General features: G+C 57.9%; 12 protein-coding genes across 12 annotated transcripts; 6 read left to right on the plus strand and 6 right to left on the minus strand.

Moving 5' to 3' along the window:
• Positions 1-192: 192 nt before the first annotated feature.
• Positions 193-2,464, plus strand: SCHCODRAFT_02677984 (uncharacterized protein; the record flags this gene model as incomplete). The annotated part of the gene is made up of 2 exons (XM_050346721.1): positions 193-281; positions 330-2,464. Exon 2 carries the CDS (start codon positions 350-352, stop codon positions 2,462-2,464), a length of 2,115 nt encoding a protein of 704 aa, XP_050200756.1. The 5' UTR covers positions 193-281; positions 330-349.
• A 214-nt stretch (positions 2,465-2,678) lies between these two features.
• Positions 2,679-4,388, minus strand: SCHCODRAFT_01185403 (60S ribosomal protein L3; the record flags this gene model as incomplete). The annotated part of the gene is made up of 6 exons (XM_003038224.2): positions 2,679-2,846; positions 2,906-3,195; positions 3,248-3,862; positions 3,916-4,009; positions 4,063-4,149; positions 4,275-4,388. The coding sequence occupies 6 exons, from the start codon at positions 4,386-4,388 to the stop codon at positions 2,781-2,783; spliced, it is 1,266 nt and encodes a 421-aa protein (XP_003038270.1). The 3' UTR covers positions 2,679-2,780.
• A 125-nt stretch (positions 4,389-4,513) lies between these two features.
• On the plus strand, positions 4,514-6,370 carry SCHCODRAFT_02540711 (uncharacterized protein; the record flags this gene model as incomplete). The annotated part of the gene is made up of 4 exons (XM_003036863.3): positions 4,514-4,783; positions 4,938-5,060; positions 5,116-6,138; positions 6,189-6,370. 4 exons carry the CDS (start codon positions 4,514-4,516, stop codon positions 6,216-6,218), a joined length of 1,446 nt encoding a protein of 481 aa, XP_003036909.1. The 3' UTR covers positions 6,219-6,370.
• Positions 6,371-6,660: 290 nt separating this feature from the next.
• SC6 (fungal hydrophobin SC6) lies at positions 6,661-7,912 on the minus strand. The gene is made up of 6 exons (XM_003038225.2): positions 7,754-7,912; positions 7,283-7,691; positions 7,146-7,234; positions 7,042-7,095; positions 6,829-6,990; positions 6,661-6,779 (listed from the first exon to the last, which is right to left on the minus strand). The coding sequence occupies exons 2-6, from the start codon at positions 7,485-7,487 to the stop codon at positions 6,732-6,734; spliced, it is 558 nt and encodes a 185-aa protein (XP_003038271.1). The 5' UTR covers positions 7,488-7,691; positions 7,754-7,912; the 3' UTR covers positions 6,661-6,731.
• A 328-nt stretch (positions 7,913-8,240) lies between these two features.
• SCHCODRAFT_02624307 (phosphatases II) lies at positions 8,241-11,115 on the minus strand. The gene is made up of 5 exons (XM_003038226.2): positions 11,017-11,115; positions 10,685-10,940; positions 10,537-10,629; positions 9,896-10,483; positions 8,241-9,837 (listed from the first exon to the last, which is right to left on the minus strand). Exons 1-5 carry the CDS (start codon positions 11,055-11,057, stop codon positions 8,716-8,718), a joined length of 2,100 nt encoding a protein of 699 aa, XP_003038272.2. The 5' UTR covers positions 11,058-11,115; the 3' UTR covers positions 8,241-8,715.
• Positions 11,116-11,215: 100 nt separating this feature from the next.
• SCHCODRAFT_02577221 (uncharacterized protein) lies at positions 11,216-14,046 on the minus strand. Its single transcript, XM_050343882.1, has 11 exons — positions 13,881-14,046; positions 13,633-13,823; positions 13,382-13,576; positions 13,253-13,329; positions 13,125-13,204; positions 12,905-13,077; positions 12,759-12,847; positions 12,606-12,709; positions 11,792-12,552; positions 11,536-11,738; positions 11,216-11,481 (listed from the first exon to the last, which is right to left on the minus strand). The coding sequence occupies exons 1-11, from the start codon at positions 13,996-13,998 to the stop codon at positions 11,361-11,363; spliced, it is 2,112 nt and encodes a 703-aa protein (XP_050200757.1). The 5' UTR covers positions 13,999-14,046; the 3' UTR covers positions 11,216-11,360.
• A 429-nt stretch (positions 14,047-14,475) lies between these two features.
• Positions 14,476-17,958, minus strand: SCHCODRAFT_02624314 (uncharacterized protein). Its single transcript, XM_003038227.2, has 6 exons — positions 17,219-17,958; positions 16,739-17,165; positions 16,025-16,690; positions 15,515-15,971; positions 15,360-15,465; positions 14,476-15,310 (listed from the first exon to the last, which is right to left on the minus strand). Exons 1-6 carry the CDS (start codon positions 17,698-17,700, stop codon positions 14,761-14,763), a joined length of 2,688 nt encoding a protein of 895 aa, XP_003038273.2. The 5' UTR covers positions 17,701-17,958; the 3' UTR covers positions 14,476-14,760.
• Positions 17,959-18,087: 129 nt separating this feature from the next.
• Positions 18,088-18,711, plus strand: SCHCODRAFT_02667336 (uncharacterized protein; the record flags this gene model as incomplete). Its single annotated transcript, XM_003036865.2, has 4 exons — positions 18,088-18,246; positions 18,300-18,434; positions 18,489-18,581; positions 18,634-18,711. 4 exons carry the CDS (start codon positions 18,088-18,090, stop codon positions 18,709-18,711), a joined length of 465 nt encoding a protein of 154 aa, XP_003036911.1.
• A 1,146-nt stretch (positions 18,712-19,857) lies between these two features.
• Positions 19,858-20,548, plus strand: SCHCODRAFT_02273845 (uncharacterized protein). Its single transcript, XM_050342245.1, has one exon. It carries the CDS (start codon positions 20,177-20,179, stop codon positions 20,465-20,467), a length of 291 nt encoding a protein of 96 aa, XP_050200758.1. The 5' UTR covers positions 19,858-20,176; the 3' UTR covers positions 20,468-20,548.
• Positions 20,549-20,628: 80 nt separating this feature from the next.
• SCHCODRAFT_02501466 (uncharacterized protein) lies at positions 20,629-22,468 on the plus strand (the record flags this gene model as incomplete). The annotated part of the gene is made up of 5 exons (XM_003036866.2): positions 20,629-20,950; positions 21,096-21,476; positions 21,614-22,131; positions 22,196-22,312; positions 22,382-22,468. The coding sequence occupies 5 exons, from the start codon at positions 20,629-20,631 to the stop codon at positions 22,466-22,468; spliced, it is 1,425 nt and encodes a 474-aa protein (XP_003036912.2).
• A 551-nt stretch (positions 22,469-23,019) lies between these two features.
• SCHCODRAFT_02599451 (uncharacterized protein) lies at positions 23,020-24,362 on the plus strand (the record flags this gene model as incomplete). Its single annotated transcript, XM_003036867.2, has 6 exons — positions 23,020-23,150; positions 23,303-23,550; positions 23,600-23,654; positions 23,755-24,190; positions 24,252-24,271; positions 24,320-24,362. The coding sequence occupies 6 exons, from the start codon at positions 23,020-23,022 to the stop codon at positions 24,360-24,362; spliced, it is 933 nt and encodes a 310-aa protein (XP_003036913.1).
• Positions 24,363-25,230: 868 nt separating this feature from the next.
• Positions 25,231-26,359, minus strand: SCHCODRAFT_02499453 (uncharacterized protein; the record flags this gene model as incomplete). The annotated part of the gene is made up of 5 exons (XM_003038228.1): positions 25,231-25,340; positions 25,391-25,575; positions 25,627-25,922; positions 25,974-26,056; positions 26,110-26,359. The coding sequence occupies 5 exons, from the start codon at positions 26,357-26,359 to the stop codon at positions 25,231-25,233; spliced, it is 924 nt and encodes a 307-aa protein (XP_003038274.1).
• Positions 26,360-27,207: the final 848 nt, after the last annotated feature.

The following is a 27,207-nucleotide window of genomic DNA, read 5'->3' on the forward strand; positions in this document are numbered from 1 at the left end:
AGAACATGTAACGGAGAAATATGGCCTTCGCGGAGAACTTTAGCGTCTCTGAATAGGCGCAGAAGGCCATCAGACTACCACAACGACCTTCCTTGGGCCTTCAGACTGTTTTTCCTTGCGCATCGGCCTTTGCCGACCAGAATTCCGGCCCGAAACGGAAAATTGTTGTAGTTTGATTGGTCCCCGTCATTCCGGACGTTGTGCTCGACGCTTTTGTAGACGTTGCTCGTCGTCGTCGCGTCGCTGGCGCACATACATGACTAGGGAAGGCGCTGGTTGCGGTGAGTCTGGTGCTTTATGCCTAGCAACGAGCGACTGACGATGCGCAGGATGACGGCACTGGTCATTGATGCTGAGAGCGCCCTCGCTGGGACTTGCCAGACGTGTCTCCAGCACCCTCCGGTCATGCTCGGCATACTCACAGCGCCCCCTCACTCGCTCGACTACCTCGTTCGCACCACCACTAACTTATATGGGAGCGGCCCTAACCCGAAGGCGCGAGCACCGACGCGACGCGCCGGTGCGCATCACGCTCGCAGAGCTGCAGCAGGCGGAGGAAGAGACACTCAGCTTTGCATCTGGGGAACGGGAGGACGGTGCAAATGCGGACTCTGCGCAGCAGGAAGATGCTGCACGCGAGAGCGAGAACACCGCTGCGACAGACGACAGTCAGCAGGACCCTCCTCGCAAGCGCTCTCACGGCGAATGGTGCCGTCTCGCGCGCCTGCGCATCCTCCACAGGCAGCGCCGTCAGCGCCAAATCGAACGCTATTTCACTCCACCTCCCACCTCCGACAAAACGCCTCCCTACCCCGCCAGCCCATTCACGCCATCCCCCGTCAAGCCGCTCGTCATCGGCCCGGATGGACTCGGCGAAGTCGTATACGCGCGCGACGACGATCTTGTCTTCATGCGCGACCCGCCTCCCGACCCTGCAACGATTCCCTCGACGGCGCGCGCTCTTTGGCGCGCCGACATCCTCTTCTTCCTGCAATACACCCAGTCCGCGGACGACGCCTGGCGCGCGTATTCCCTCCTCCTCGCCTTCCCTGCTCCCGCAAATTTGTCCCCCTCTCATCACAAGATACCGAATGCTCACTTGCACCGCGTCGCGCGCGTCCTCGCCCACGCACGCCCAAAGACACGCCCGCGGTTCCTGCGTCTGCTATCCGTGCTCGCATACCTCGCGCGTCAAGGCGGCCGGGTCATGCCGCACGAGTGGAATGCTCTAATTGACGGTGCTGCCAAGGGATGGCGCAAGACGCGCGCGGGGGACGTACGCCTCGCTTTCGACACCTTTGCCGACATGACGGCTGGTCGCGCGCCTGGCGCGTCTACTTTGGGAGAGGACGACGGCGAACCCCCCTCACGCGAGCGCATCGCGCCCACCGAGCCCGACATCCACACCTACACCACCTTGCTCAGTGCTGCGGCGCGCACCCTCGATCCAGCGACAGTCCGCAAGGCAACCTCCCTCCTCAAATCCTCCGGCCTCCCTCCGAACCGCATTACACATCTGGCGCTCCTGAACTACTACACCCACACGCAGCAACTCTCTGGCGTGCGCGCGACGCTTCGACAGTTGCGCCTGGAGGGCCACCCGCTCGGGCTCGATGGTCTTAACGCGGCACTGTGGGCCTTCGCGCGCAGTGGGCGCATCGATGTAGTCGCGGATGCGTACCGTGTGCTAAGGCATCAGCTGCACCCTACCCAAGACGACCCGCTTGCCATCGAGGAGTTGGCCGCCCGCCTGCGCGATGCGGAAGCGCTCGATCTCCCACCGGAGCTCAAGCCTAACGCCGGCACATGGACGACGCTCGTCCAAGCCTTTGCGCACCACGGCGACCTCCACCGCGCCCTCAGCGCTTTCCGCGACATGCTGAGCCAGGTGAACGACGAGCGGGGCGCGCCCTTGTTCGAGAACGAGGGGGGCAAGCTCGTACCTGGGCACTACGCGCCAGCTATGCCCGTCCTGCGCGCCCTCTTCCTCGGCTTCGCCCGCCATGGCTCGCGGCGGGATGACGCAGCTTCCACCCGCCCACAGCGCTATCGCGGGGATCTGCCGACGAGCCCCAGCGCCTGGACCCTCGACGCCCTGCTCCCCATCCTCCGCGTCTTTCAGTCCCTGCCCGCCGAGCCGCGTCCCTCGCGGAGCACGCTCTTTTGGATCCTCACCGCGTTCCGGAAGACGACGGGCGACCGGCGCGACGTGGTGCGCAAGGTGTGGGAGATGCTGGAGGGAAGGTACGGGGAAAGGTACATGGTGTCGCAGCAGCGGCTGCGGTCGCTGCGCGAGTGGCTATATCATCCGGAGGGCCTGGTGTGGGAGGAAGGAGTGGAGTCGGTGGCGGAAGGTAAAAGGGAGGCGGATGGCAAAGGGGAGGCAGAGGTTAAAGGGGATAGGTCGGGTCGTAAAGAGGATGGGGTGAAGGGGGGAGAGGGGAAGCGGGAGGATGGCGAGTAGATTAGACGTCAATAATACCATTCGCACGCACAAACAACCTAGCATCTATCATGTCTTCACTGATTTCGTACGATCCTCCAGCTCGTTATTTGGGAGGACTCCTCGGAAATTTCAGGTCGACGGTGGACTTGCCGGGTCGTCAACGTCAGCATACTAAGGTCCCTAACCCATTCCTTGTGTCAGGCGAAAGGGAAAGCTCGGGCTCGCTGCGTCGTGATGATGATACAGTTATGCATATCCATATGGCATGGTGATGGGTAGTGGGAGGAGTACAGCATAACGACTACATAAGGAAGTGAGCAGACCGCCGAGTAGATCAAGCCCTGGCCTTGAGCGTTCCCAAGAACGCGGCCTTTTCTTCGAAGGTCTGGAAGGTACCGTGCTGCAAGCAAACGCGTCAGCATCCCAGATGTTCACGACAGACAGCACAAGGCAGCTTACGCCGAACTTCGAGGAGGTGTCGATGAACTTGAGGGAGACCTTCTCGAGGTCCCGGCGGGAGGTGTGGACCATGAGCGACTTGCGGATGGTGATGATGCGCTTCTTGGTACCCGGAATGGAGCCCTTGAGCATGAGGTAGTCGTTCTTGACGATACCGTAGTGCGGGAAGCCACCCATGGGCGTGATCGCCTTCTTGGTGATGTCGTGCTCAGTGGACGCGTTGCCGTCGTCGCTGCCGAGACCGACACGGTAGATCTTCTTGTTGATCTCGGTACGGTGGTGGTAACCGTCTGCACGGACGATGAGCACTGAAGAGAAAGAACTGGGAACGAAGGCACGTACTTTGACCGGCACGCGCCACCGAGTACATGACCTTGGACGGATGCCATGCACCGATACAAGCGACCTTGCGGAGACCCTTGTGCGTCTTCCGTGGCAACTTCTTGGTGCCCCAACGGTGAGTCACACCCTCGAAGCCATGGCCCTTCGTGACGGCGATGATGTCAACACACTCGTCCTGCTCGAAGACGGAGCCGATCTCGACCGGCTTCTCAAACAGACCGTGCGCGAACTCGACCTTGTCCGCGACGGAGCCGCCGTTGACCTGGATCTCCATGAGGTGCGCCTTCTTCTGGCTGAGACCCGTCTTGCGGATCTGCGTGTGCGCGAGGACGCGGACGACGGTGCAGTACTTGCGGATGCGCTCGAGCTCGCGAGAGATGAGCTTGCCGTCGTTCTCGGACGCCTTCTTCGCGTAGCGCGTGAAGGCCTTCTTCTTCGAGCGGTACCAGTTCTTGTAGAACCGGCGGCGGACCTCGTCGGACAAGTGGGATGCCCAGACGGTGGTGAGTGCGCGGAGGCCACGCGGGGTCTCGACGTAGCCGACGACGCCGACAACCATGACAGGCGGGGTCTCGACGATCGTGACAGCCTCCACAACCTCGCGCTTGTGCATCTCTGTGTGGTATGTCAGAGCCAAAGACGGGGGGAAGAGTGGTTGGGCTACGCACTGGAGCCTGGACGGTCAAGATCACGAACAACGTGGGTCATGCCCGCCTTGTAGCCCATGAAGGCAGTCAAGTGCACGGGCTTCTTGGGGTCATCCTGAAGACGCGTTTGAGATCGCTGATTCTGCCCCTACAATTTCTGTTACACACCTTGGGGAAGGACTTGACCTTTCCGCGATGGCGCGCAGCGCGCTTTCTCGGAAGGAAGCCAAGGGAGCCGTGACGGGGTGCCTCGTACTGCAGAGATCGGTGTTTTCAGCATATGGTGTTCGCGTTCCAATTTTCTGTTCTAACCTTACGGTGACTGCGAGTAGCATACAGTCAGCATACTCTCAGCAATCCGTTCAGGCAGAGGAACTCACCTCATCTTGAGGGGTCTTGACGTCGGCGGCGATGGCGAGCACGTCCCTCAGATCGGCAGAAATCAGGAGATCACGTGAGAGGGTGGCTTTGGGCCAAACTGTACAGCGTGACATCCGGGTGATCCACTTGTAACGGTTGAACTTCGGAAATAGCCGGGCTATCTTATCTTGTTGCCACTTTCGTCGCCGCGAAAACACGTTTCGTCGCTTGGCCGTTATCTTCGCGTCTCACAGCGAACATGCCATCTGGCGTAACGAGTCAGTTTTTCACGTGCCTCATCCCGCTCGTCGCCGTCCTCAAGGCGTCGTCCCTCCCCGAGGCTGTCTACCGACAATCGCCTGTTTTCGTTGCCTCGTCGTCTGAGTCTACTGTGAAACGCCATCCACACGCCTTTGAAGCATATGGACTGGTCCATGCGCAATGGACAGGCAATGGGGCTTCTTCTGATTGTACGGCTGCGGGCTGGCCATGGGATAAACCCTCGACGGACGGCCCTTTGCCATTTATGGTAAGTGCTGGCAATGCACATGTATCCGTATCCTCGTGTGCCGGGTGCCCAATGACGCGGCGGGGGTACATCTCCCCTGTAAGGGGTGCAGCCTTCTCTTTCCATCCTCCACTCGCCCTTGACTGCTAACCATGTCGATGCCGCTCACTCTCAGCCCAACGACCCTCCCGCGCACCTTTCCCTCGCTGGGAATGCCAGCTACAGCGACCGCCGCGACGCTCAGCGCTACGCAGCCTACCAAGTCCCCGACCGTTTTCGCCTGGCCGACGCATTCCGTGTCACTGGTCCTGCCGAACGAATTGCTCACGGAGATTTGCTTCTGTGTTGTGCAGCAGGCCATAGCGTCACCGAAGTACTGCCTCTTCGATGCTAGAGAGCCCGACGTTTGCACAAGACTCCGCCTGACCAGCAAGCTATGGAATGGGGTCGTACAAGGAGCCGTCCAGAGCGGGAGACTCTACCAGATGGTGAACGTCGGTGCCTCGTGCGCCGTTTCGACCCTGTCGGACGACCAGAAGATCTCCCGCGTCGAGCAGTATCTAAAGCTATCCAAGAACATGCCGCTCACCGTCATCCTCGCCGCTCAGCACCAGCAAAACGGCGAGCTGCCGCCCTATGTCAGGCCGGTGCTTGACGAGTCCCACCGCTGGGCGGCGGTGACCGTTCGCACGGACCTCGGCAGAGCCGCTCGCAGCCTGCTGCCAATCAACGGTAAGCTAGGGCAGCTCACGCACGTCAAGATCGAGCACGACGACAACGTCAACGACGACGACGACAACGACGACAACGACGACAACGACGACGACGCCAGAGTAGCAGAAGAAGAAGACACCGGATCCGTCGACTTCGCGATCTTTAAGAACGCCCCCGCCCTCACCAGCGTCATCATCGCCGGGCCCACCCTCTCCATCTTCAACGTCGAGCTCCCATACGAGCAGCTCCGATCGATCAGCGTCGCCGACATCGGCTCGGACGGGCTCCTCAACGTGCTGTGCTTGACGCCTGAGCTCAAGGAGCTCGCATGGACACTCGGCCCCACCGTCGACCTGGACGAGTACAGCGATCCGTCTGACTGGCAGAACGACTTCCCTGTTCTACAGCACCTCACCACGTTCACCCTCGACGACGCCACCTACGCGATGTCGTCCGGTCTCCTCGATATCGTCCACTTTCCGGCTCTACGCGAAATCGAATTTACTACACCCTCGTTCTCGCAGATGACGCACCTTGCGGTACGCAGCCTCCTAGGTCGCGCCACTGATCGCGCGGGTGTCTACGTCGCCTCCCCTGATGAGGGAAGAGTGCAGGCGGACGCATACGACAAAATGTTCGGTGCCGTTGCCTCGGCTGCACTGGTGCGTCGCTCGGCCTGCTCTCCCTCCGCTTTTCACTGAATCTTGTGCAGGTTTTGTCCAAGCCCGGTGACGAGCTTTGATGCATGTAACGGGATGTGAGTATTTGCTCATCGTCAGGCCTCGTATTTATCGCGCTGCATTTGCTTTGCGGTCTCAGCATCCCTGTAATCCTCGCGCATCATGCTATCGTTCTGTAGTTTCGGTTGTTTCTCCGTTGTTTGTTGTCCTTGCTCTCTGTACTAGGTCGAATTCGATTTGCCGCTGACTGCTGGAAAACTGGCTGTGAGGCAGGGCTGTCCCGAAGCGTTGAGTGGGAACGTTATTCTGAGGTCATATCCCCAATCGGTAGGTTTGCATGAGGTTGGATGACAACGTGGTTCAACACTGACGCCGCCGAGTTGTTCAAACTGTTAATATTAGTACAGATACCCTAGAGTCTTGTCTGACCATAGTGACTGTGACAATCACTCTATCAGAAGCACACACGCCATTAACTGGCATCTAACCTCATCAAAACGCGCATTCGTTCAAGGTGTATCATATGGTTCGAGCAGTAACATACTAGTAGATCTACCGAGGGTATGAAAGATATTTTAGACTGCAACATTGCCCGACTTGCAGCCAAGGTTGATGAGGCCATCCTGCAGCTTGGTTAGTACCGAGTGCTGCACAGAGCGGTATGCGACTTACGAAGCTGTCTCCATCGCAGCACACTGTCTGCGTCGAGCAAGTGCTACCAGCGCCGACGCCAACGACGCTGACAGGGGAGCAGTTCTTGCCGATGAGGCCCGTGATGCTGCCGACGTCGACCCCGAGCAGGGTGCTGAGGAGGACGCGGTCGATGTCCTTGGCCTGTAGAGCGTTTCAGTATCATCGTCCTTTTGGTGGAGAAGTGGGCAATACCTCGGTCGTGCTCTCACAGCACTGGAGTGTGCCAGAGTTGCACTGGGTTGGGGCCTGCGTATGTAAGTCAGCGAACACACGTTGGGAGAGAAGGTCAGACGCACGGAGTCAGTCGGCTTCGACGACGCGCCGCTCCAGGTGGACGACGAAGTCGCCTCTTCAGTCGAAGAGCCCGTCACCTCAGGGATGTGACCTGCACTTACGCTCAGCCTCGCAATAGATGCAAACATACAACACTCACCATCAGCGTCCTCGGACAAGAGGTCAGCCAAAAGGCCATTGGCCAAGAGGCCGGCAAGAAGGTCGCCCGACATGCCCGTGTCGACAACGCCAGTGCCGACGGTGGCGTCGACGTCGTTGAGGTCAACATCGCCGACGTTCTGCACGTACGGACGCGCGCCGACGAGCATCGCGACGGAGATGAGAGCGAGGACGCGAGAAACCATTTTGATGAAGAGGGGAAGAACGAGCGTGGATGGCAAAAGATCGTGGATGTCGAGTTCGAGTGAACTGACTTATGAGGGTGCATGCACGCACTGGCCTTTATACGACGACCGCACCCCAGAAGGCGATCCACGAAATGAACTCGATGCTCGCCAGCCCTCGATTACTTCCGGTTGTTCTCGTACCAGCAGCTACATGTGCCGCTGCTAGATGTCAACGGTTGTCAGCGATTTTCAACGGGCCACAGCGGGAGAAAAAGCGACTCAACATGAACGTTGGCCGGATTGCATGGACGCGAAGTACCTGATCACCATACACCGCGAGGGTATTCGGATATGAAGTCACCCCATTCGGGCGCCTGTATGAGCTTAAACTCTGTTCAACGCCGGTAATGCAATGAGTCGCAAGGCCAAGAATGACAGGGGGACTTCTCCCTCTCCCTAGACGCAGCTGAGCGGGCTAGAGAATATTTGAGCATTGATACTAGAAGACAATTTCCACTTGCTTCTCCCCTGTATGCCGGCACCGACGTTCACGGGCATTTGCGCGTGGAGCGGAATGTCGAAGACAGGATAATCTACGACGCCACCGCTCCATGCACTGAACCATCTCCGGTACGATAGGACAGAAGCGAAGTGCGCGCACGATCGACAGCGTTGATCAGCTGAGCTCGAGCGCAGAAGAGCGATAAACGTCTATGGCAGAGGTGAGCTCGGTATGAGGTGCACAAGTTATATATCGGTCATACCTTGCCACCCCCAATCGGACTCTTCCATGCGCGTAGACTTGCTTCATGAGCGCTCCTACAACCTCATGTGAATGCAGAGGGAAATACCGTATCGTCATTCACCAATGTTCTATGCATACACCATATACAACCCTGTCGACGCCGGCGTCATGACCCGGAGCACGCACCAAACGAGACCATTGCGGGCGGAATAGATAGGACGACTAGATGAAATCTGAAGAGAAGGAAAAAGAGAAGACGGAAAACGCAAGCAGAAGCTGCGAGGAAGGGAAAACGCCAGCGACCAGAAACGCGGATGCAGGTGTCCATAACTGTACGTGAGTGGGATTCGCGAGATTGGGGGAGATGCAAAGCGATGTCCAGGTTCAAAGCGAAAGCTATGCGCATGAACGCAGAAGAGATCCACATAAGCGACCAAATGTGCGACAAACACGGAATACGGAAGGAAATGTAGTGCTAGCGAGCCATAACCACCTACGACATTATGCCACCACATCCGCATTACTGAAGCTGCTCCGCCGCCTCCTCGTCGTCCGCAACCCGGGCCTCTCCGACTTCCCCTTGGGCACCACCACCTCCCCCGCATTGCTCATCCACCCCTCCGCCGTGTTCGCCTTCTTCAGCGTCACCGAGCTCGCCACCTCGCTCAACGTCGTGTGGTGCGTCGGCCGCTTTAGCTGCGGCAGGCGCGAGGGCGTAGGCGATGGTGGAGGGTTGGGGTTCGCGGGATTAGAGGCGTTCGACGTGTTCGCGGTGGACTTGTTCGGCGAGGCGGGCGGTGCGGCGCGTTGGCGGGTAACCCGGGTGGAGGTTGTGGATGTGGTGCTGGGGTCCTTCGCAGCGGACTGGGAGGCGGTCTTGGAGTGCCCGCGTGCGGCGGCGATGGCAGTCTTCGCGGCGGCGGTGGTGCGCGTCGAGGCGAGGCGGGGGATCTTGTTAGGACCCTGGCCCTTCGTTGGTGACGCAATGGTGGTGTTCGAGCCCCCGGTGTCCTTGAGCGTCGTCGCGTTCGTCTTCGAACGGGTGACCCGTGTTGGTCGTTGTTCGGATGCGGCAGTGCGGGACGCGGCCACGGCTCTCGAATTGCGCGATACCCTCCGCGTGCCGACGGGGTTGAGGTTGAGAGCAGGTAGGACGTCGCTGGTGTCCTCGTCGTCCGATATCGGCGCGACGCGCTTCGCCGTTGGCGTCTTCCGCGGCTGACCAGGAGGCGCGATGGCTTTCGCCTTCGCAGCCGCAGCAGCGACGTGCCGACTGGGCGTCACTGGCGGTAGCACGACATCGGGCGATGCAGTCTGCCCTGTCGGCGTCGCCATGCCCGCGCGTTCCTCGTCCATATCCATCGGCTCGGCTGGCGGCGTAGCAGGCGCTACGACCGCCGCGGCGGCTGCCTTCGCCAACGCAGTCTGCTTCTTCATTTCGTCCACTGCTGCCCACTTCGACCACTCCAGCTGCTTGAGGTACATGTACTGCTGTTGTGGACCGACGACACTGCCAGGCCGCACTATGCGCATGAAGGCGATAGCCTCGTTCGCGGTGAAGCCGTATTTCCAGATCATGTACGCGCCGATGAGCGTACCGGTACGACCCAAGCCTGCTTTACACTGCAATCACGCATCGTAAGCATAGAGAATGGGGTGAGATAACGACAATACTACTCACGTGCACTGCGACAACACCTCCGTTCTCAATGATGCGGTCCGAGGTATCCAGGAACTCTCGTACTATCTCGTCCGTGGGATTGGTACCGTCGTCGAAATACAGCTCCATGTGGTCGATTCCTCGGTCGAGGAAATGATTGCGATCGTATAGTTCGGTGTTTAACCTGACCACCAGCTTCACACCTCGCTTCTCGAAGTAATCGAGGCAGTTCTGGAACGGTGCTGGTAATCTTCTCTGCAGAGCGAGGTTGGAGCCCGAGCTTGACGACGTCGAATGCGATAGGCTCTCTCTCGCCTCCTTCTGGTTCTTCAACCAATTCGTCTCGACTGGTGATGCGAAGGCGATGAATTTTGGTGTTATCCAGTTCCAGTCGCCGTTCTCCACCTTCTCGTAATATTCATAGTCCTCAACGTCAAATTCGTTCATGTCGCATAGACCGTTCTGTTGTGCTTTCCAGACGCCCCAGAGGCAGTCTTGTATGCTGAGATTGAAGTCCGAGGGTCCGCGGCCTGCGTCGCGGAAGGGCATGAACTCCATTTCAGCAATGGGGTGGAAGGCTTCCCATGGCGCGCGTCGTAACACTATCAACTACAGCAGTAGGTCAGTAACGGCGCGTGATCGGGAGGGACATTGACACGCACCACATAGAGCGCCATGATCAGCGCGGCATTCGCCTTTCTCCTGGGGTCGTTCGAGGCATATAGTACGAGTCGATATGACCGTAGTGTCTCCTCCTACGCGGGACCGTTTGTAAGCACGTGAGTGGCATGAGGTACGGTGGCGACGCACCTCCAGCAGCTCGTGGATCAAGATGCACGCCTTGTACACCATCGCCATGTTGAGGGGGCCCCAGTCTTGGAAGAAGGAAAGGTAGAGCAGTTGGTCGTCGAGGGTAAAGTAGTAGTATAGCGCGCCCTCGTCGGGCGAAGCGCTCGGTCCGCCTCTTGGACGCGCGCGTACGCGTGGTTTGTAGCCTGTCTCGGCGAGCTCGTCATTGAGAGTATCGGGGTGGGGTACAGGGTTCGCGAATGTCGTGAAATACAGCCTGTGGGGTCGCGTGCGATCAGAGTCCAATTCGAACATACGCGCCACCGCGCGCGTCGGAGACGTCGGATACGCACCTGTCGGCAAAGTGGCATAGAGGCTCGCAGCGGGGAGCCATTTTTCGCGGAGGAGGGCCGCGCGCGGAGGCGGGGAGATGGTGGTGACGGACAAGAAGCGCCAACCGCAAAATCCGAACGCGACGTGCCGTGACCCGAACGGGAGAGCGCACGTGCCCGGGTCTGTCAAGCGCGCGCAAACAAAGCTGATCGCGTTGCTCCTTGTTCGATTCGGCGACCTCCAGTTTCGCACGGGGCGCAAATTGATCATTGTTACATCCATCATACATTACATTGTAAGGACAGAACGTGCATGGGACTTGCTGTACCAGAGTTACCGCGAGCAGAGGGAAGGCGGTAGCCAACTACGGCCGCCAGTGGGTAGGCAACTTGAAGTGAGTCTCAAAGCAAAGCACGGGCTTGTAGGGAAGTGGCTCGACAGGCAGAAACACAGCATCTCTTTGCGTCCATTCTTTATCGCCGTGTCTGTGAGTATTGTCCTGTTAGATGGTACCGCATCACTGAATGGCGTCAACCTACTCTGCTTGGAAATGGGCTTGCACCTCCGGATAGGACTTCAGGTTCTGCCAGTGCGCAGAGCAGTGCGCGCAGGACCAACACTTCGCTCTGATACCAACAGGGCCTTCCAGTGTATAAACTCTGTGAGTGTCTTCCGACGAAAGCGCATGCCATGAGCCCGAATCGGCTTCCAAGTCAGCGTGACAATTCATGAAGTGCATCATCTAAGGTATGCGTCAGTAATTCCTACCCTTTGTCCAAGATTATGAACACGCACAGCATGTCGCCAGGTAAATGCCACTTTATACCGCGAGCGGGGTCCCTCGTTAATCGGGCTCCGCAGGCAGTAAAAACGCGGACCGAGCGCTATATCATTGAATGCGCTCGTCCTTGGAGCCTTCGCAGCGTCCAGCAGGGACGCCACCACGATGGAGCGTTTCTTGTTGAAGGTTATGTGGGACAACGCTTCCCAGCGTAGAATCGCAGGAGGAAAATTTGCGCGGTTCGGATGAAAGCGCCAGAATGTGAGGAACTGCCGGAGTCCCATGCCCATCTCGTGTGCCGCCTCCAAAGGAGCGAGGATCTTGTAATCGCACTGCGCGATCATCAAGCCAAGGATCTGGGCTGGGGATACCAGCGAGTCGAGCTGGGCTTGGGACAGCAGCCCGGCCTGTGCTATGCCTTCGCGAATGCGCCCGGAAAGCTTGGCAAGGAAATCAAGGTGCTTCGCGCGCAACTCCTCGATCTGCGTGGCGCTATGCTGCAGGGCCTCCAAGACGTGGTGCGGCGTGACGACCTTGTCGACGTTGGCTTCGATGAGCATTTTGATCAAAGAGATCTGGAAGATCTCGTATGGCAGAGGCAGCGCCAGATGGTGATAGTCGTTCCACTGGATGGGCGGGTCCGCCTTCCAGTACTTCGCGTAGTAGATTTGGGTGACCAGGCGCTCGCGCTCGGGTCGCAGGTGTTCCATCTCTTCCCGAATTGAGCGTTGACGGCGAACCTCTTCTTCCCATTTCACGCGAATGCGGCCCCAGGCTATGCAAGAGTTAAGTACGAGGGCGGAGTGAAGGGCCATCGGCGTCGCTCACCCGCTTCTGTCAGCTCCTTCTTGTCGATGTTCATCTTCGTGTTATTAAGTGCTGCTTCTACGTCTCGCTCGTCATGACCTAGGAACAGTAGCTGCTCCTTAATGCTATGTTATGGGTCAATACGCAGATCAGACGCCTGCCGCACACACTCACGCAGCCCTCCGTTCATCAGCCAGTCGGTGGCCCTCTGACAAGGACACAGAACGGTAATAACCCTCCCAGACGACGTACTCGTCAGCATGCTAGATCGCATATGCGCAAGGTCAACGGATGCCCGGGGCAGGGAGAGCGCGGCATACCTGCCAAACCTCCTCCACAAATTCAAGGCGGCGCTGCCGGAACTGCTCATACTCTTCCTCCGCGCCAGCCTCGTGCTTCTTGATCCGTTCTTGGTAGGAGGCGACCTGCGCGAGCATGCGCACGATATCAGAGCGCAGGTAGAAATTGTGAACGCCGCGCGAGGTCATCCGCTCTGTAAATACATCAGGGTTGATGACGACGCAGAAAGTTAGAGCATACCTTCGGTGAAGAGGATCAAATCGAGCACGGATGGATCCTGCCTGGGGAACTCCTTTGCGAACCTGCTCTCCTTGATGAGACTGCTCTCGTCAGTGGATGCGAGAGTGCTGGGACGTGGCACCACCTACTTGGTTTTCTGACATTTGTAGCAGATGCGCATCAAGAGGAGCCAGTCCATATGCGAGACCCCTGAGTGGTTGCAAAACTGGACGTCTCAATCAGCTCGTACTCGTATGATTGACGGGATATTTACGCACCCGACATTTCTGCTTCTCAAACAACAGGCTCGCCCATCGATGCTCGGGGCGGCCGGCTGGAGGCGGAGGGGCTTTGACGTGTTTCCTGGCCTCTGTCCAAACGAACTGAGCATTTGGGTTCAAGAGAATGTTCCTCATCCCCTTGTTGGTACGAGCGACGTTCAGAAGATCTGGGGGATCGAGATGCTGGAAAACCTGGCATGTATCACTCGGTCGAATCAGAGGCATGTTGCGAGAGGATGAGGCCTCACTTCGTACACCATCTCCACCGGCATCTGCATGAGCCTAACAAGTTTGCCTCTCAGGTTCTCGCGACGGCCGGCCTTGAGGACCGGGCGACGACGACTCGGCTGTTCAACAGCATGAGGGGCCTCAGGCTCGGCGATCGCCTCGGAGTCCGAAACTTGGGGTTGAGGCGGCGCAGAGTCGTAGTCGGTAGAGACTGCGTGATGAGTGCGATGAGCAAGCGAGGTGTGGTATCGGTAGGAAATCCACGCACATTCTAAGCGCGCAGACGGCTCCACGTCGGACTGACCATCGGACGCTGTATGCATCGTCACGTCGGTGAGGGAGCCTGACTGATGAAGGGTGAGGGGCATCCTGCGGCGCGGATGCATGATGCGATGAAGGATGATGAAGGGGAAAAGCAAGTGCGTGGAGAGACCGGGAACTTGGAACGAGCATGAGGAATCGGTCACAGTTCGTCACGCTGATGGTATCAGCGGAATCTAATCCTTCACGGAGAGAAACCTTACCGGAGAGAAACCTTACCAGAGAGAATCTGTCTAAGTCTATCTACAGCAAGCGAAAGACCGTTAGAGACGAAAGCGCCGTTGAAGCGTGTGTGATCTTGGTAGAGCAACACGGGGCGGGGGGCTATTCCCCAGCACATCTCAAGACCTCTGACGACCTTCTGCTATCTGGATCGCTCGGTAATGCTAGTAACTCGACTCGAATGAAGCACATATGTCGTCAGGAATAAAACTGGCTTTCGAGGGAGATACGTCTCCGCTCACCTCCCTCCAGTCGTCCGAAGGCGCTCACTGAAGCTGAAATCACGCGCGCTCCACCAGCGCTTTGGTCTCGAACGATCTTTCGCCTTTTGCAATCCCCCTTCTGCGTCGAGTCTCTTCTGCGACCAATGAGGACTGTATTTATTTGATTAAGTCACCTCTTTATCTACGCCGTCGAGCACAAGTAAGTTGTGTGAAGGATATAAGCGCGGGCATCTATCCCGGCGCCACGGTTTGGAAAACAGTCAGTTCGTGTAACAGTCGTAAAAACAAGTGAGTATAACATGGATAACAGGGGATATGGGATATTGAGGATATTATGCAAGAGAAAATATGTCGACACGTTTCGCAGTCCATCACCTGCGTCTACGTCGCCGTGACACCGCGCGTCGCGCCCTTACGACTGCTCTTGCGAGCACGCAGTAGGTGGCTCTTGCGCACGGCCTCTGGCGGACGGAAGCCAAGCATGGTCTTGACCTCCGATTGCTGGCGCTGCATCTCCGTCTGCGGCTGCTCCTCTGGCTCCTCGTCATCACCACCAGCAGGGGCCTCGGGCACATACTGGTGCGTAACCGGGTCGGCGTAGACAATCGGCAAGGTGGCGTTGTAGCACGATATGTCCAGCTGATTGCAGAAGTACTGGACTGCCGCGTGGAATGCCGTCTTGCGCGCAAGACGTAGACCCCAGTCCTGCCACGTCCCGTTGTGGCCGATACCGATGGTGATCTCGATCCAGCGCTGGTAGTTGAAGTGCTGAAGGACGACCATGGTGTTCGGCTCGAACCAGCGGTTCTCCTCCGTGGCAAGCCACTGGTTGAGCAGCTTCTCGAGTTCGTCGAGCTTGGAGAGGGGCGTATCCCAAGCCACCTGCATTTCGAGGTTCTCGAACATGTTGGCACTGCGGCGAACGTTTGTGCTGCGCAGGGATCAATGAGACGAACACAGTGAGGGCGAGGCATACTCACATGAACTTCGTCGACAGGATACTGTTGAAGTAGTACGTCTCCGTACCATCAGCGCGCGTGAAGAGCGTCGCGAACAGGCCCATCTTCTTGACGAAGAGGATATCCTCTGCAAAGCCGGTGAGTAGTCGTCAAATTACAGACGTCAATGAACTCACGGTCAATGAACACCATGTCACCCGTATCATACGGGTGCGTCACGAACAAGAACATGATCGCATCGAACGCGTTACTCGCCGTCGACTTGAAGATGAAACTCGCCGCAATACCGATCGTGTAGACAGATGACAAGCTCGAGCCGATATCGACACCGAAGACGCTGAGCGAGATGAAGAACAGTACGACGAAGGCGAAGAATAGCAGGATCTTGTCGAGGGTCTTCAAGGCAGAGCCGACGTCGCGCATGGAACGCGAAAGGAAGCGGCGCTCCTTGTACACCTTGACGAGCGTCTGCTTGATCTCCGCGCGCGACAGATCACCGTTGTTGTCCTTGTCGAATACGCGGAACGCCTTCTGCGCTTCTTCGGGCGTGGGGAATGCCGGGTTGAAGTCCTCGGGCAGCAGGTACGACCGCTTGGGGTGCTTAAGACGGAAGTACAGCGAGCGGGCAAGGCGCTGTAGGCTACGTTAGCGTGATTCGCAGGCAAAGGCGGGGGGAGAGGGCGTACCTTGGCCTCGCTTGTGCTGTTGACGTTCCAGCTCAGCCCGTTGTCGGTCTGCTCGCCCTTGATATTGCGCGCGTCGTGCAAGACAGCCGTCTTCAGCGCCTTCGCAGCCTGCATCAGCACCTCTGGCGTCTCGTCGCCGGGGCGGCCTGTGCCGGTGCCAGTGGGCGGGTAGCGGTGCGGCGAAGGCGTGTTTGTTGACGCAGGGGTCATCGGGCGCGACGAGCCACCCATGAGCTCCATGTCCACGTCGGCGGCGTGCGACGACGAGCCCGCGCGGTGGAAGAAGCTCGCACTCTTCTTCTTGTCCCTGGCCTTCTTGTCGACGAGCGTCTTGTCCCTGTCATCCTCGCCATCGGCGTCGTGGCCGTCGTCCGTGTCGACCTCGCGGCTGTTGCGCTGCTCGCGGCGCTTCTTGACACCAAACTCGAAGCCGGTCTTTTCGAGCGTCGGAGTGTTGAAGCCAAACTTGTTGAAGCCCGAGGAGCGGGAGCGGTTCTTGGGGTGATAGTCGCGGAGGCGCTCGATGACGCGCAGGGCCTGAGCCACCTCCTCGATACGCTCCTTGAATGCAGTGCGGTGGAAGGCGAACGCAATGGCGTGAGACAGCATCTTCTGCAGGCACACGACCAGGGCGAAGAAGAATAGGAACTCGATGACTTGATAGACCTGCAACAGGTAAGCGTGATGCTACACCGGCCGCGCGAGCGGACTTACCCTGTCCAGATAGGCCGCCTGACTCGTCTCTTCGTCGTTGGTGTCGTACAGCTTGAAGATGTGGGCGAAGATGATGACCCAGCTCGCCCAGCCGCTCGCGGCGTACAGCAGCGGCTTGAACGTGTTCTTGACGGACACATAGAGCTCGATGCGCGACTTGATGTACTCGCTGACGTGCCCCCAGACGAGGGAGATGAAGAACGTGGCGATGATGGGTATCACGTCCACGATCATCGCCAAGTACCACGAGATGAGGATGTTGGCTGCGGCCCAGAACAGCCAGGCCTGCACGTTGTCCTTGATGTAGCGACGGTCGTCGGACGGGTCCTTCTTGTACCAGTAGAAGTGGATGAGGAGCGCGGGGGTGACGAGGAGGCCGGCGAGGAAGGTGGACCCGATCAGCGTCGAGAAGAGCACAGTCATGATGCTGCGGAGAGCTTGTCAGTTGACACGTTTGCCGCCTTTGAGGAAGTAGCGCACCGCTTGAAGCCCCAGCCGGTGCGCTTGCGGTGGAAGCCCATCTGCTCCTCGTACTTGTGCTCCTCCTCCTCCAGCCCATCGTCGTCCGACCAGTCGTACATCTCCTCCTCGTCATCGGTCGTGCCGATGGACGAGGTCTCCGCGTCGAACTGCTTGTCGTGGTACTCGGGCGCGGAGACCTCGTTGAGGTAGTGCACGCTGGGCTTGCTGCGATCGTGCTCTGGCCGCTTCTCGCGCGCGGCGGCCGCAGCCTTTTCGTCGAGGTGCTCGTCGGAGAGCATGTTCACCCGGCTGTGGTACGCGGGGGAGGGAGGGAGGTCGCCAAAGTCCTCGAGGCGAAGATTAGAAGAAGAAGGCGCCTGTCGATATGGTGGCGAAGGACAAGCGTCCCGCTGGTTCTGGAGATCCTCCGCACTCGTGGAAAAGAAATCATCCCGCGGTTCGCCGGGAGTCAGCCGATCGTCGTTGCTTTTGGCCATCATGCGAGACCCTGACCGGACTGCGACTTGCTCGAGATGACCGTCGGCGTCAAGAGTCGACTTTCGCGCGCTGCTCTTCAGAACTGGGGATCAAGTTACGAACAATTATTCCACGGGGTCCTTCGCCGGGAGTCGTCAACGCTCACCCTGGAATTACAAATGGGGTGCACTGGATCGCATGCTGCGAGTTTGTCTGTTTTGCCCTGTTTTGTAGCGCCCCTTTCTGCGCTCCATTATGCTTGCTGCCATCCGCGACATTTCGCTCCGCCGACAAGCATCTCGATATGTTGCGCTCCGCTCTACGATGACCTCACTGGCTGCGCTGGACCCCTATAATATGCCCGTTAGCCCCCGGTGGCGGCAAGAACGTTCTCAGAACTCACCATAACCATGTCGGCATCGCAGCCTATCAGCTCTACGACTCCTGCGGACGTACTCAAGCAGATTGAGAAGGATGTGCAGAAGAACGAGAAGTCCGAGCAGAAGGCGGTCAAGCACGCGATGAAGGATCTCGCTCACCTTGAGAAAGAGGTGACCAAATCTTCCAAGGTATTCGCAATGCTAGTTCCTGCTGCGCACGCGACTGATCGTCCACCCCATAGACGTCGGATAAGGCGAGCCATACGCTCGCCAAGACGGAGAAGAAGGAGACCGCCGCGGAGAAGGCGATCGCCAAAGCCAAACACCAGCACGACGTCGCTGTCAACAACGTTAACAAGGCGCAGCAGGAGCTGAAGGTATAGGCGACTTACTAGCAGCGTGGCAACGCAGGGACTTATACCACCTTCTAGATCAAGCAGCAGCGCGAGGAGACTCTGCACCACAAGCTCGAGAGCAAGAAGGCGGAGACGGACCAAGTTCTCGCTACCGCTGACCAGCACCACGTACGTACCCGCCTCCGCTTCGCTCCCGCCATCGCTACATTGACGATTTCAGCGCGAAAGAGAGGCCAGACTTGCTCAAGTCCACTCCGCGAGAGCTGGCGACCCTCCGCCGAGCTCCGGCGCTGCTTAAGCCAACCTGGTCGTCGTATTTTCCGTCTGGAAGGATGATTTCATCGTATGCCTTCTGTCTTTGTTAGTAGGATGGACTGGGTGTAATCTTCGATACGATACCTTTGGGGAACCACCGCATCACTATGTAAAATAGTCATATATGTACTATCCTTTGTATGTTAGCTTCTTTATTCGCTACAGGCATCGTAGAGCCAGACAATATTCAGGTTTCTGGGGTCTGGACTTGCTTGGATCGGGCCCGTGCGTCTTCACCGTGGCTTGCATCGCCCAAGTCGAACTTTAGCACGTGATCGTGTTTCGCCCTGGCGCGTCCATTGAAGTGAACATTGCCATAGCGACGGCCAGGTACTGGCCATGAAGGTGATTGATGGACTTGTACAGGGTTCTCCCGCGCCGCAATTGAGTAAATTTGTGGCACCGCGTCCGACGCTGAGTCCGGGTAACTCATCGAGGCGCGTCTCAATTGCAAGCTACTTGTCTGGTTAGCAACGTTAAGACGGAGTATTGTGTCGCAAGCGAAGGCGCACTGTGCTCGGTTAACTGTCACTGGAGGCAAGCGCCTTCCGCCAAACCATCATGTGGCCCCACCGAGCGTCAGAATTGCCACAAAGTCTCAAAGAACCTCCGATCTTCATAGACCAGTCCTGAATCGGAATCTCTATATGGGCAGCTCGTCCTGGGTCACAGCGATCATCCAGCTCCTTTCAAGTCGACCCGAAGCTTTAAAGGTCGTTGTAAATTCAGTTCATGTGGAGGCCGAAATGAACCGACAACGACAACATACCTATATTGTCATGAGCGTAAGCGACCTAGTTGCATGTATAAATCAAACAAAGACGCACCACCAAAATACTGTGGAGGATTACGTCCAACTCGAGACCCACAAACGCGTCAAAGCTGGGTATATGCGCGTCAAGGACCTTCTGGCGAAGTGGGAAAAGGGTAGATGCGTTCCGAAGGCTGGGATGAGTCTGAGATATCCGTATCTTGGGGTTAGCTGTGAATATGCACGGAGTACATGGAGGGGGGAGGAGAAAGAGGCAAGGGCAGAAATACAATGACCGTCCGGATGCGTCGGGGCGCGTGACCGCGTCAGGCTTCTCCGTTCCGAGATCAATTGATCCGTTTACAAACAAAGACATACACGAGGTTGGCACTTGCGCTCATCACGGTTGGGTTGCCTTTCTCGGCTTCGTGCGAGAGCCCCCGGCTCGGCCCTTTCTTGTCTGCGACGTCGGCTGCGCCCTCAAAGATGATCAACGCACGCAGTGACTGCGAATCCAACAATGTGATTGTGAGGAAGCGCTAGTCTTCCAACACGCGTTGTACACGCGTACGCTGGTCGACGCACTACACCGCCAGTCGCGAAGGTGGCGAAGACCCGTTCCGAAGCTGTAGCCTAGCATGCAAGAAGTCCATGCATCTCTCACAGAAATGCAGCTCCTGGCTACGCACTGCCTAACATGGTCGATCGATTGTTGCGCTTCCACCTGCTTTTGTGGCCGTTACGTACTCGCGCTGGCCTTGACGCTGCTTCTGTGGTCGATCAACTATCTCCGGCGCTCGGGGCACAAAGGACTAACTCATTTTGGGGGAGACCAGACCAGCGAATGAATAGCGCGTGTGAACGCGCTTTCGGCGGAAGACCCTTTCAGAACACAGACACTGAATGCACCGTCAGTGGCATTCATATCCATGATACACGACTCTGGCATGAGGTGCCCAACATGCGCCTATTGTTTGACCACCCTTAAAAGGCCACCCGACTGCTGCTTCGGCCAAATCTGTTTCTTCTTCCCCTTGCACCCCATCCATATCTTGCGCGCCACTGTATACCACTCACGCCACCCGTTATCGAAAGTTCACTCACGACTGCTTCACTTTACTCCGACTTCTTCACACTTCACTTGCCACTATGAATTTCCCGAGGAGTCCGATGAAGGCACACGCGCGTCGCTCGTGGACGGGCGATAACACTGGCTTCGCTAGTCCTAGCTACGCAGCGGGCACGCCTCAGCCTGTGCTTGGTACTCCGCACATGCCTGTCCACGGTACCCCTCGCCTGCCTGTTCAAGGTACCCCTTACCTGCCCGTTCACGGTACACCGCACATGCCTGTACATGGTACCCCCCGCCACCACGTCGGCACGCCGTACTATCCCGACCACCGACAGCTGGACAGCTTCCAGTTCGGCCACCCGCGCGCCTCCCCAGGCATGGTGTCCAACAAATCGTTCGGTGAGTGCCGGCGCTGTCACGCCTGCCCCCGCCACTAGCGCGGACCGTCCCCGCTACTCACGAGGGTGGACCGTCCATCGCAGGACCCGCCACTCGCCCGGACCGCCCCCTCACGAGTTCAGCCATGTATTGACCACGTTCCCAGATTACAGCCCGTACTCCCAGGCTAGCGACCTGCGGGGTGGCTTCTCGCCCGCGTACTCAGAGCTGCCTGTGATCCCTGCCGGTTCAGCACGCAGGCGCTCGCACTCCTTCACGACCCCTGCTGGCGGGGGTTTCTCGCCTGCGAGTTTGCCCATGGGCACGCCCGCCGTTCCCATGGGCCCAGTCTTCTCGCCCTTCGATGGCGCCTATCCACCCACGCCCTTCCCGCCCACGCCTGGCGCCCACCCAGTCACTCCCAGCGCCTACCCGACCACCCCTGGCGTCTACCCGTCTACTCCCAGCGGCTATCCGACCACCCCTGGTGGCTACCCATCCACGCCCGGCGTCTACCCAACTACCTCGAGGCATTCCCGTCGCATGTGTGAGTTTCTCCATACCCTCTTTCTACCATACCCTCTTTCTACCATACCCTCTTCCCACCACACGACTCCCACCCTCGTTCAGCCACACCTCGTTCTTCTGCACGTTGTGCTCACACGTCTTCTCGCGCAGCCGTAGATGACTTCGCTATCGCGCGTGATAGCGGGTATGAGGGCGCCGACTACCGTCGCGGTCGTCGTTCGTCGTCCGTGTTCCAAGGTCCTTCTCCTGGATACCAGGCCGCCTCGCCCGCGTACCATCGCGGGCGTCGGTCGTCGTCTGCCCATCAAGGCCGTCCATCCTCCATGCACCGTGGTCGCTCGTCCTCCGCCCACCGTGGCCGGTCGCCCTCCGCTCACCGAGGTCGATCGTCCTCCGCACACCACGCTCGCTCCTCCTCCGCGCTTCGTGGCCGCTCGTCCTCCGCGCACCCAGCCGCCCGCGGGCACCGCCGCTCAGCGAGCGCCGTGACCTTCGCGTACCCCGAGGCCACGTACATCGCGCCCGGCATGTTCAGCAACACGATCAAGTTCCGCGTGAAGCACGCGGAGGAGAGCGGGATCCGCCTGCGCGATATCCTGCGCGACGATTTTCGGGTGTCGGGGAAGTATACGTATCGGGTCCATTCGAACTCGTTGAGGGATATGAAGATTGAGGTGAGTTTGCGTCCTTTGGATCATACTGGCTGTCGAGGTGGCGAGAGACTAAATGGTACTGCAGTGGCCTGGATACCCTTCTGCCAACTACCGCGTCGAGTTCCGCTCGAATTCGATGGGTAATTTGAACTTGCGCTCGCTCGCCAGGTCCCTCGGCGAGTCGTGCAAGCTCTATTTCAAGGTGCGTTTTGTTCTGCTGCATCATCCTTTGCGCACTTCAATGAGGATAACCAGCTAACACCCACCTCAGGCCAACCCCGTCCCCTTCGACTGGAAGGAGGCTAGGCTATACTGCATTCGCGACACGGGTGGCCTTTGGAAGGTCAGCCTGCACTGATGCGCTCTTTCGTAGAGGATCCCCGCTCGATGTGCCAATGGACTCCTTCGCTCCCTTTACACACTGTACTAGTACCAATGAGCAACCGCTCGCACTCCTTACTTATACCCCTCCGTAATCCACCCCCACCCAACCCTCGGAACTCTCCTCATCATCTACACACTGTTCTCGCTGTGCCTCGCATATTTATTATCGCTATGCTTTATTTATTACTGTAATTTGCAGTTGTATTATACCCATTACTGTGAATCGCTCACAGTTGTATAGTATTATACGACCCGCGCGACGTGCGCCATATTTCGGAGGAGCTTGAAGTCGAATTAGCGCTGTAGGAGCGTGGGAAATAATGCCCCTAGGAGTTGGCGTGGGCACTGAACTTCGTTAGCGCTTCCATCCTCGTGCTCAGGCAGGCCTGCTTCCTACTTGAGGTTCTTGTCAAGGGTCTCTAATTCTGCTGCTGTATAAGAGCTTTAGGTCTGTTGGAGTGAACAAAAGATCAAGATCTATCACCGTAGAAGTACCACAGGCGCCTACTACTGTAGAAGCACCTCATGGTTCTGCACGCCGCCCTCGAAAAGCCGTTCGGGCCGTACAACCTTGACGATGTGCTAGACGGGGGCGCTATCCCGCAATTGACGTCCATCACTCATTTCAAGATGAAGCGCGATGGCAGGGTTACTGGGTGAGTGTTTTGTCTTCTTTTGGCTGTTGGTGGGTGGAAACGTGCGCTTTGGGCGTGGTGGGCGTGGGGGTCGTTTGCGTGTCAAAATCGTTCGAGTAGAGACATCATTCGTGTGCGTATATACCTTACTTATTGAACTTTTTCCTTCACAGACTCGACGAGACTGAGTTCATCCCCAGGCCGCCGGACGGCTGGGATGCCAAGATCCCCATCACTGCCAGTGCCATCCTCGAGGTCGAAGATCTCTCTTGGCTCACTCAAGCTGGCAAGAAGAGGCTTCAGGAGGATTGCACGGGACGTCATCCAAGACTTGAGCTGGAGTCAATCTATCACGGCAAGCAGAAGGTCAAATTGCGCGTTCGCTTCACCATGAGCGAGGTTCCGGCCGCCTTCATGAATGGTGAAAGCCAATGTTTGCTTTATGGATACAAGTACTCAACCGTGTGCAGGTGACAAGCATGCAGACGATGAACTGAAAATACAGTGGTGGAGTAAGAACAGCAGGTACTGCAGTACAAGCTCGCCTGTCGTCAACTCATCAAGCTGCCAGAGTCCACCGTACCTTCATCGTCGAAAATTTGCATATCCAAACCTACGCCCTCAGCCGCAACTTCTTCGAGCGATACCGCGCTCTCGCTCTCCTCATTCACCTCAAGGAGACTGACCCCGAGACCCCCGTCGAGGATCGCGACATCAAGTACTTCATACGCAAGTACAAGGAGATGCTCGACGACCCGGATCCGGAGTCGTACCTCTTTCGTGCCTCGCTCAATGAGGACGCGCCGGCGAACGCACCCAAGCCGGGTCGTCATCGATACATACCCGACGTAGAGATCAAGGTCATGCTTGGCCTGCAGGCGGACTGGCTTCTCGCGCAGGCGCTCGTATCAGCACAGGCCTCCAAGGGCAAGTTCCTTGACATCCCAAAGTGGCTGAAGTTCTGCCGCAAGGTTCGTGCGAAGCGGAGGACGCCGGAAGGTCTGGGCTGGGGCCCATTCCTTCAGAGAGAAGATGAGAGCGAGGGCCCTATTGAGGACGACGTACGTTATCTGGCGAAGTACGGTGCGGATGAGGCCCACTGGCAAGAGAAGTTGCGAGTAGCACTGGGCCCCAAGCCGAAGGTACGCATGATAGCATTTCTCGTGGGTGCGACGCTTACAGCATATCAGCCGAGGGAGACTGCGAAGCGCAATCCTCCCAATCGCAGACTAGAAGGCGCGCCCTTCCATTATGATTCAAATTACGAGGAGCAATCCAGCGAGGATGACGACGACAGCGATTGCAATGACAACTACCTTCCCGACGACGACCTCTGTTCTCGCATCCACCCGAAGACGCTGGCCCAGCCCGACATCCCGACGGGCAACCGCTGGCACTGCCCCGTACCACAATGCCGGCGTGTCATCACGCTGGAGCAGCTTCGGGAGAGCGCAAGCGTAGGGTTCCATAGGGACTTCAAGAATGCAGCGTGGCCTAAGCTCAAGATACCCTTCCTGATCGCGGCCAAGAGGCATTATATGCACCACTGGTATGAAGCTGGCGTAGAGGTTCACGTTGTAAGTCGATACCCCGATGGGAATGCTAAGGAGGTATGTTGTGACTTCAATTTCTCGTTAAGGAGTGTACTCACCAGGCATTGCCAGACGGAGCTACGTGTGAGTATTGCACACATTGTCCGGTTTCCCACTCATCACTTTCTGTAGTATTCTGGGAAGGGCCGACCATACGCAGGACGTCCCCAACCTCCCATTGCGCCCCTTGACCCTAAGATAGAGGATGATTAGGAACGGCGAGCACATGCAATCATGTATCTTGCGATGCTTTTCCTCTCGCACAACATGGCCTTTTTGAGCAATGAATCTGCAGTACACACGGCGGTGTACTGCATATAGATAAAGTGAATGAATGATGGCAGAAACTACAGGGTAGCCCGCTCATAAGTTAGGTGTAAATAGTAAATAGTGTGCGTGGTACAGTGAGCGTTGCGACATTGAGTCCGTTTCCTGATGTGGTCGTCGATTCGTTGCTTCGTACGGGGGGACGAGGCTAGGCGAGACGCTTGGAATGTGAAGCGAGACGCTTAGCACGCGGCCTGGTAGTTGCCCTTGGTGTCGGTGCTGACGACGGCGTCGAACTTCATGTACGACGAGCGGTCTTCCTCGGAGAGGTTATCGTCCATGTTGAGGGCCCCTGGGGAGATGTTAGTTGGGGCTGGTGAAGCAGAAGAATAGCGGACTTACACTTGTAGTGGCCCTCAGTCTTGTCGTCGTACTCGAACCAGACCCAGCCGGTGGCGGTGAAGGGAACCTGGCCGGAGCCCTTGGTCGTGCAGCTGGTCTCCTCGAAGGTAACCTTGCAGGTCGCACCGTCCTTGACAGCGATGGCGACGGTCTGCGTGGTCTGCTGGTTCGACTCGGTGGTCGTCCTGAGGACCCGTCAGCAACCACTTCTCATCCATATACTCAATGACACTTACGACTTGGACAGCGTGTTGGTGAAGGTCGTCGAGAGCGAGGTGGACGAGGTGACGTCCGCGACCTCCGGGATGCCGACCTTGACCTCGACGGTCTCGCCGAGGGAGATCGACGACTCCTGGCTGGTGGTCTGCTGCGACGAGAACGAGGTGCCGGTCGTCTGGCTGACGGTTGCGGTGCCGTTGGTGCCCGTCACAGTGGTGTCGAGCGTCTGCGTCTGCTTCGTGCACGAAGGGTCGCCGTCGATGGCGATGTCGCCGGCGTCCTTGGCGCAGACCTGGGCAGGCTGCGTAGGGTACTGAAAAGACATTAGATGAAGCCCCCGCTTGAGTAGGCCAATCGAACTCACGTCCTCGTCGTTCGTAACAATCTTGCGGGAACCATCACCCCAGTTGTCCTTGGCCTTCTGGTTCAAGGAGTCCCAGCCGGGAACTGAGGGAATGTCAGCTCAGTTGGCACTTTCGGCGCGTGTATGAAGTACTTACGCTTCTGCGCATCGTCAGCACTGAGCGAGCTGCAGGAGCCATCGCGCTTGGTCGGCTGGATGGTGCCGTGCTCGATGAAGCCAAGGTTGTTGCCGGCAGCGTCGAACGCAATGACGCGCTTCGTGAACTCGTCGAGGGCAAGCTTGCGGGCCTCATGCGGGATGCCGACAAGGCGGCGCTCGGGCATGGGGGTCGCGCTGGCGAGAAGAGCAAGGGCCAGAGAGGCAAACACAAACGAAAAACGGGCCATGACGAAGGACGAAGGCGCAGACGAACGGGGCACAAAGGGAAAGGACTGAAGAGGAAAGGGAGGAAACGTTCACTGATGGTTGAGTAGGACGCCCCGCGGGCCTTTTGTACTCGAGAAGGAGGGTGCCCACGGTCATAGAAGGCAGTTGCGGTGTGGAGCGATTCAGCATGGTGCGGGTTGCGTCGTGACAGGAGATGGCACGCGTCGTTTGGGCGCTGAGACGCTTGGTGAACGGATTGTGCGCTGCGCAGCAGCGTCGTGGTAAGCGCTCGCGGGCCATGTACAGGGCTCGGGCAGTGCCGTCCGACCAGGGATGTTTGGAGGACGAAAGGTCGGACGCGCCGCGGCGACGGTGGCAGTGGACATTGATGGCGCGAAGTTCGGCACATGGTCTTGCTGATCTCGATGTTCAAGTTGAACGACCGCGTTCAAAGGCATACTCGGTGTCTCATAGAGTATTCATTGACGAGGCTCGGTGGATAGACGCCCGCTAGAGCATCAGTCGAGCTGGCCCTTGAGCGAGGTAGCCTAGCGACGGGCGAGTACCTAGATGGTGATGAGCCCACGGACTCTACACGAGCTTGAAGAGACCAAACGCACCCTTCGGACAGATGAAGTTGTAAATGGAAGACCCCGTTCGTCGCGGCTGTTTGGAAGGGTGAAAAATAGAGGCGAGGAAATTTCGTCTGTCCTTCCCGTCGCAGAAATCGAGGCTGCGAAGCGAGTGGCAACAAGGGTCTTCGTCCGAACGCTCGATGCAGAGTGGTGTCGTCATCAGTAATTAGCGCGGAGGGCTCCATAGATAGGTACAATAGCACAGCGTGAGGCTGGGGCCGCGAAACGATGGA

The sequence above is a fragment of the Schizophyllum commune genome (assembly GCF_000143185.2).
Source record: "Schizophyllum commune H4-8 unplaced genomic scaffold SCHCOscaffold_5, whole genome shotgun sequence".
Classification (NCBI taxonomy): domain Eukaryota; kingdom Fungi; phylum Basidiomycota; class Agaricomycetes; order Agaricales; family Schizophyllaceae; genus Schizophyllum; species Schizophyllum commune.

What these genes read in the sequence shown, in the direction of transcription:
- SC6 (XM_003038225.2), bottom strand. Translation starts at nt 7,487, where the DNA reads ATGGTTTCTCGCGTCCTCGCTCTCATCTCCGTCGCGATGCTCGTCGGC. An exon ending in CTTGTCCGAGGACGCTGATG is followed by an intron (nt 7,235 to 7,282) that starts GTGAGTGTTGTA and finishes GCGTAAGTGCAG; the next exon opens with GTCACATCCCTGAGGTGACG. An exon ending in GCTGTGAGAGCACGACCGAG is followed by an intron (nt 6,991 to 7,041) that starts GTATTGCCCACT and finishes AACGCTCTACAG; the next exon opens with GCCAAGGACATCGACCGCGT.
- SCHCODRAFT_02624307 (XM_003038226.2), bottom strand. Translation starts at nt 11,057, where the DNA reads ATGGCTCCCCGCTGCGAGCCTCTATGCCACTTTGCCGACAG. An exon ending in TGATCCACGAGCTGCTGGAG is followed by an intron (nt 10,630 to 10,684) that starts GTGCGTCGCCAC and finishes GGTCCCGCGTAG; the next exon opens with GAGGAGACACTACGGTCATA. An exon ending in GAGGTGTTGTCGCAGTGCAC is followed by an intron (nt 9,838 to 9,895) that starts GTGAGTAGTATT and finishes GCGTGATTGCAG; the next exon opens with TGTAAAGCAGGCTTGGGTCG.
- SCHCODRAFT_02577221 (XM_050343882.1), bottom strand. Translation starts at nt 13,998, where the DNA reads ATGCATCCGCGCCGCAGGATGCCCCTCACCCTTCATCAGTCAGGCTCC. An exon ending in TACAAATGTCAGAAAACCAA is followed by an intron (nt 13,205 to 13,252) that starts GTAGGTGGTGCC and finishes TGACGAGAGCAG; the next exon opens with TCTCATCAAGGAGAGCAGGT. An exon ending in TTGTGGAGGAGGTTTGGCAG is followed by an intron (nt 12,848 to 12,904) that starts GTATGCCGCGCT and finishes TATGCGATCTAG; the next exon opens with CATGCTGACGAGTACGTCGT.
- SCHCODRAFT_02624314 (XM_003038227.2), bottom strand. Translation starts at nt 17,700, where the DNA reads ATGATGGCCAAAAGCAACGACGATCGGCTGACTCCCGGCGAACCGCGG. An exon ending in ACCGGCTGGGGCTTCAAGCG is followed by an intron (nt 17,166 to 17,218) that starts GTGCGCTACTTC and finishes AGCTCTCCGCAG; the next exon opens with CATCATGACTGTGCTCTTCT. An exon ending in AGGCGGCCTATCTGGACAGG is followed by an intron (nt 16,691 to 16,738) that starts GTAAGTCCGCTC and finishes TACCTGTTGCAG; the next exon opens with GTCTATCAAGTCATCGAGTT.
- SCHCODRAFT_02273845 (XM_050342245.1), top strand. Translation starts at nt 20,177, where the DNA reads ATGGTCGATCGATTGTTGCGCTTCCACCTGCTTTTGTGGCCGTTACGT.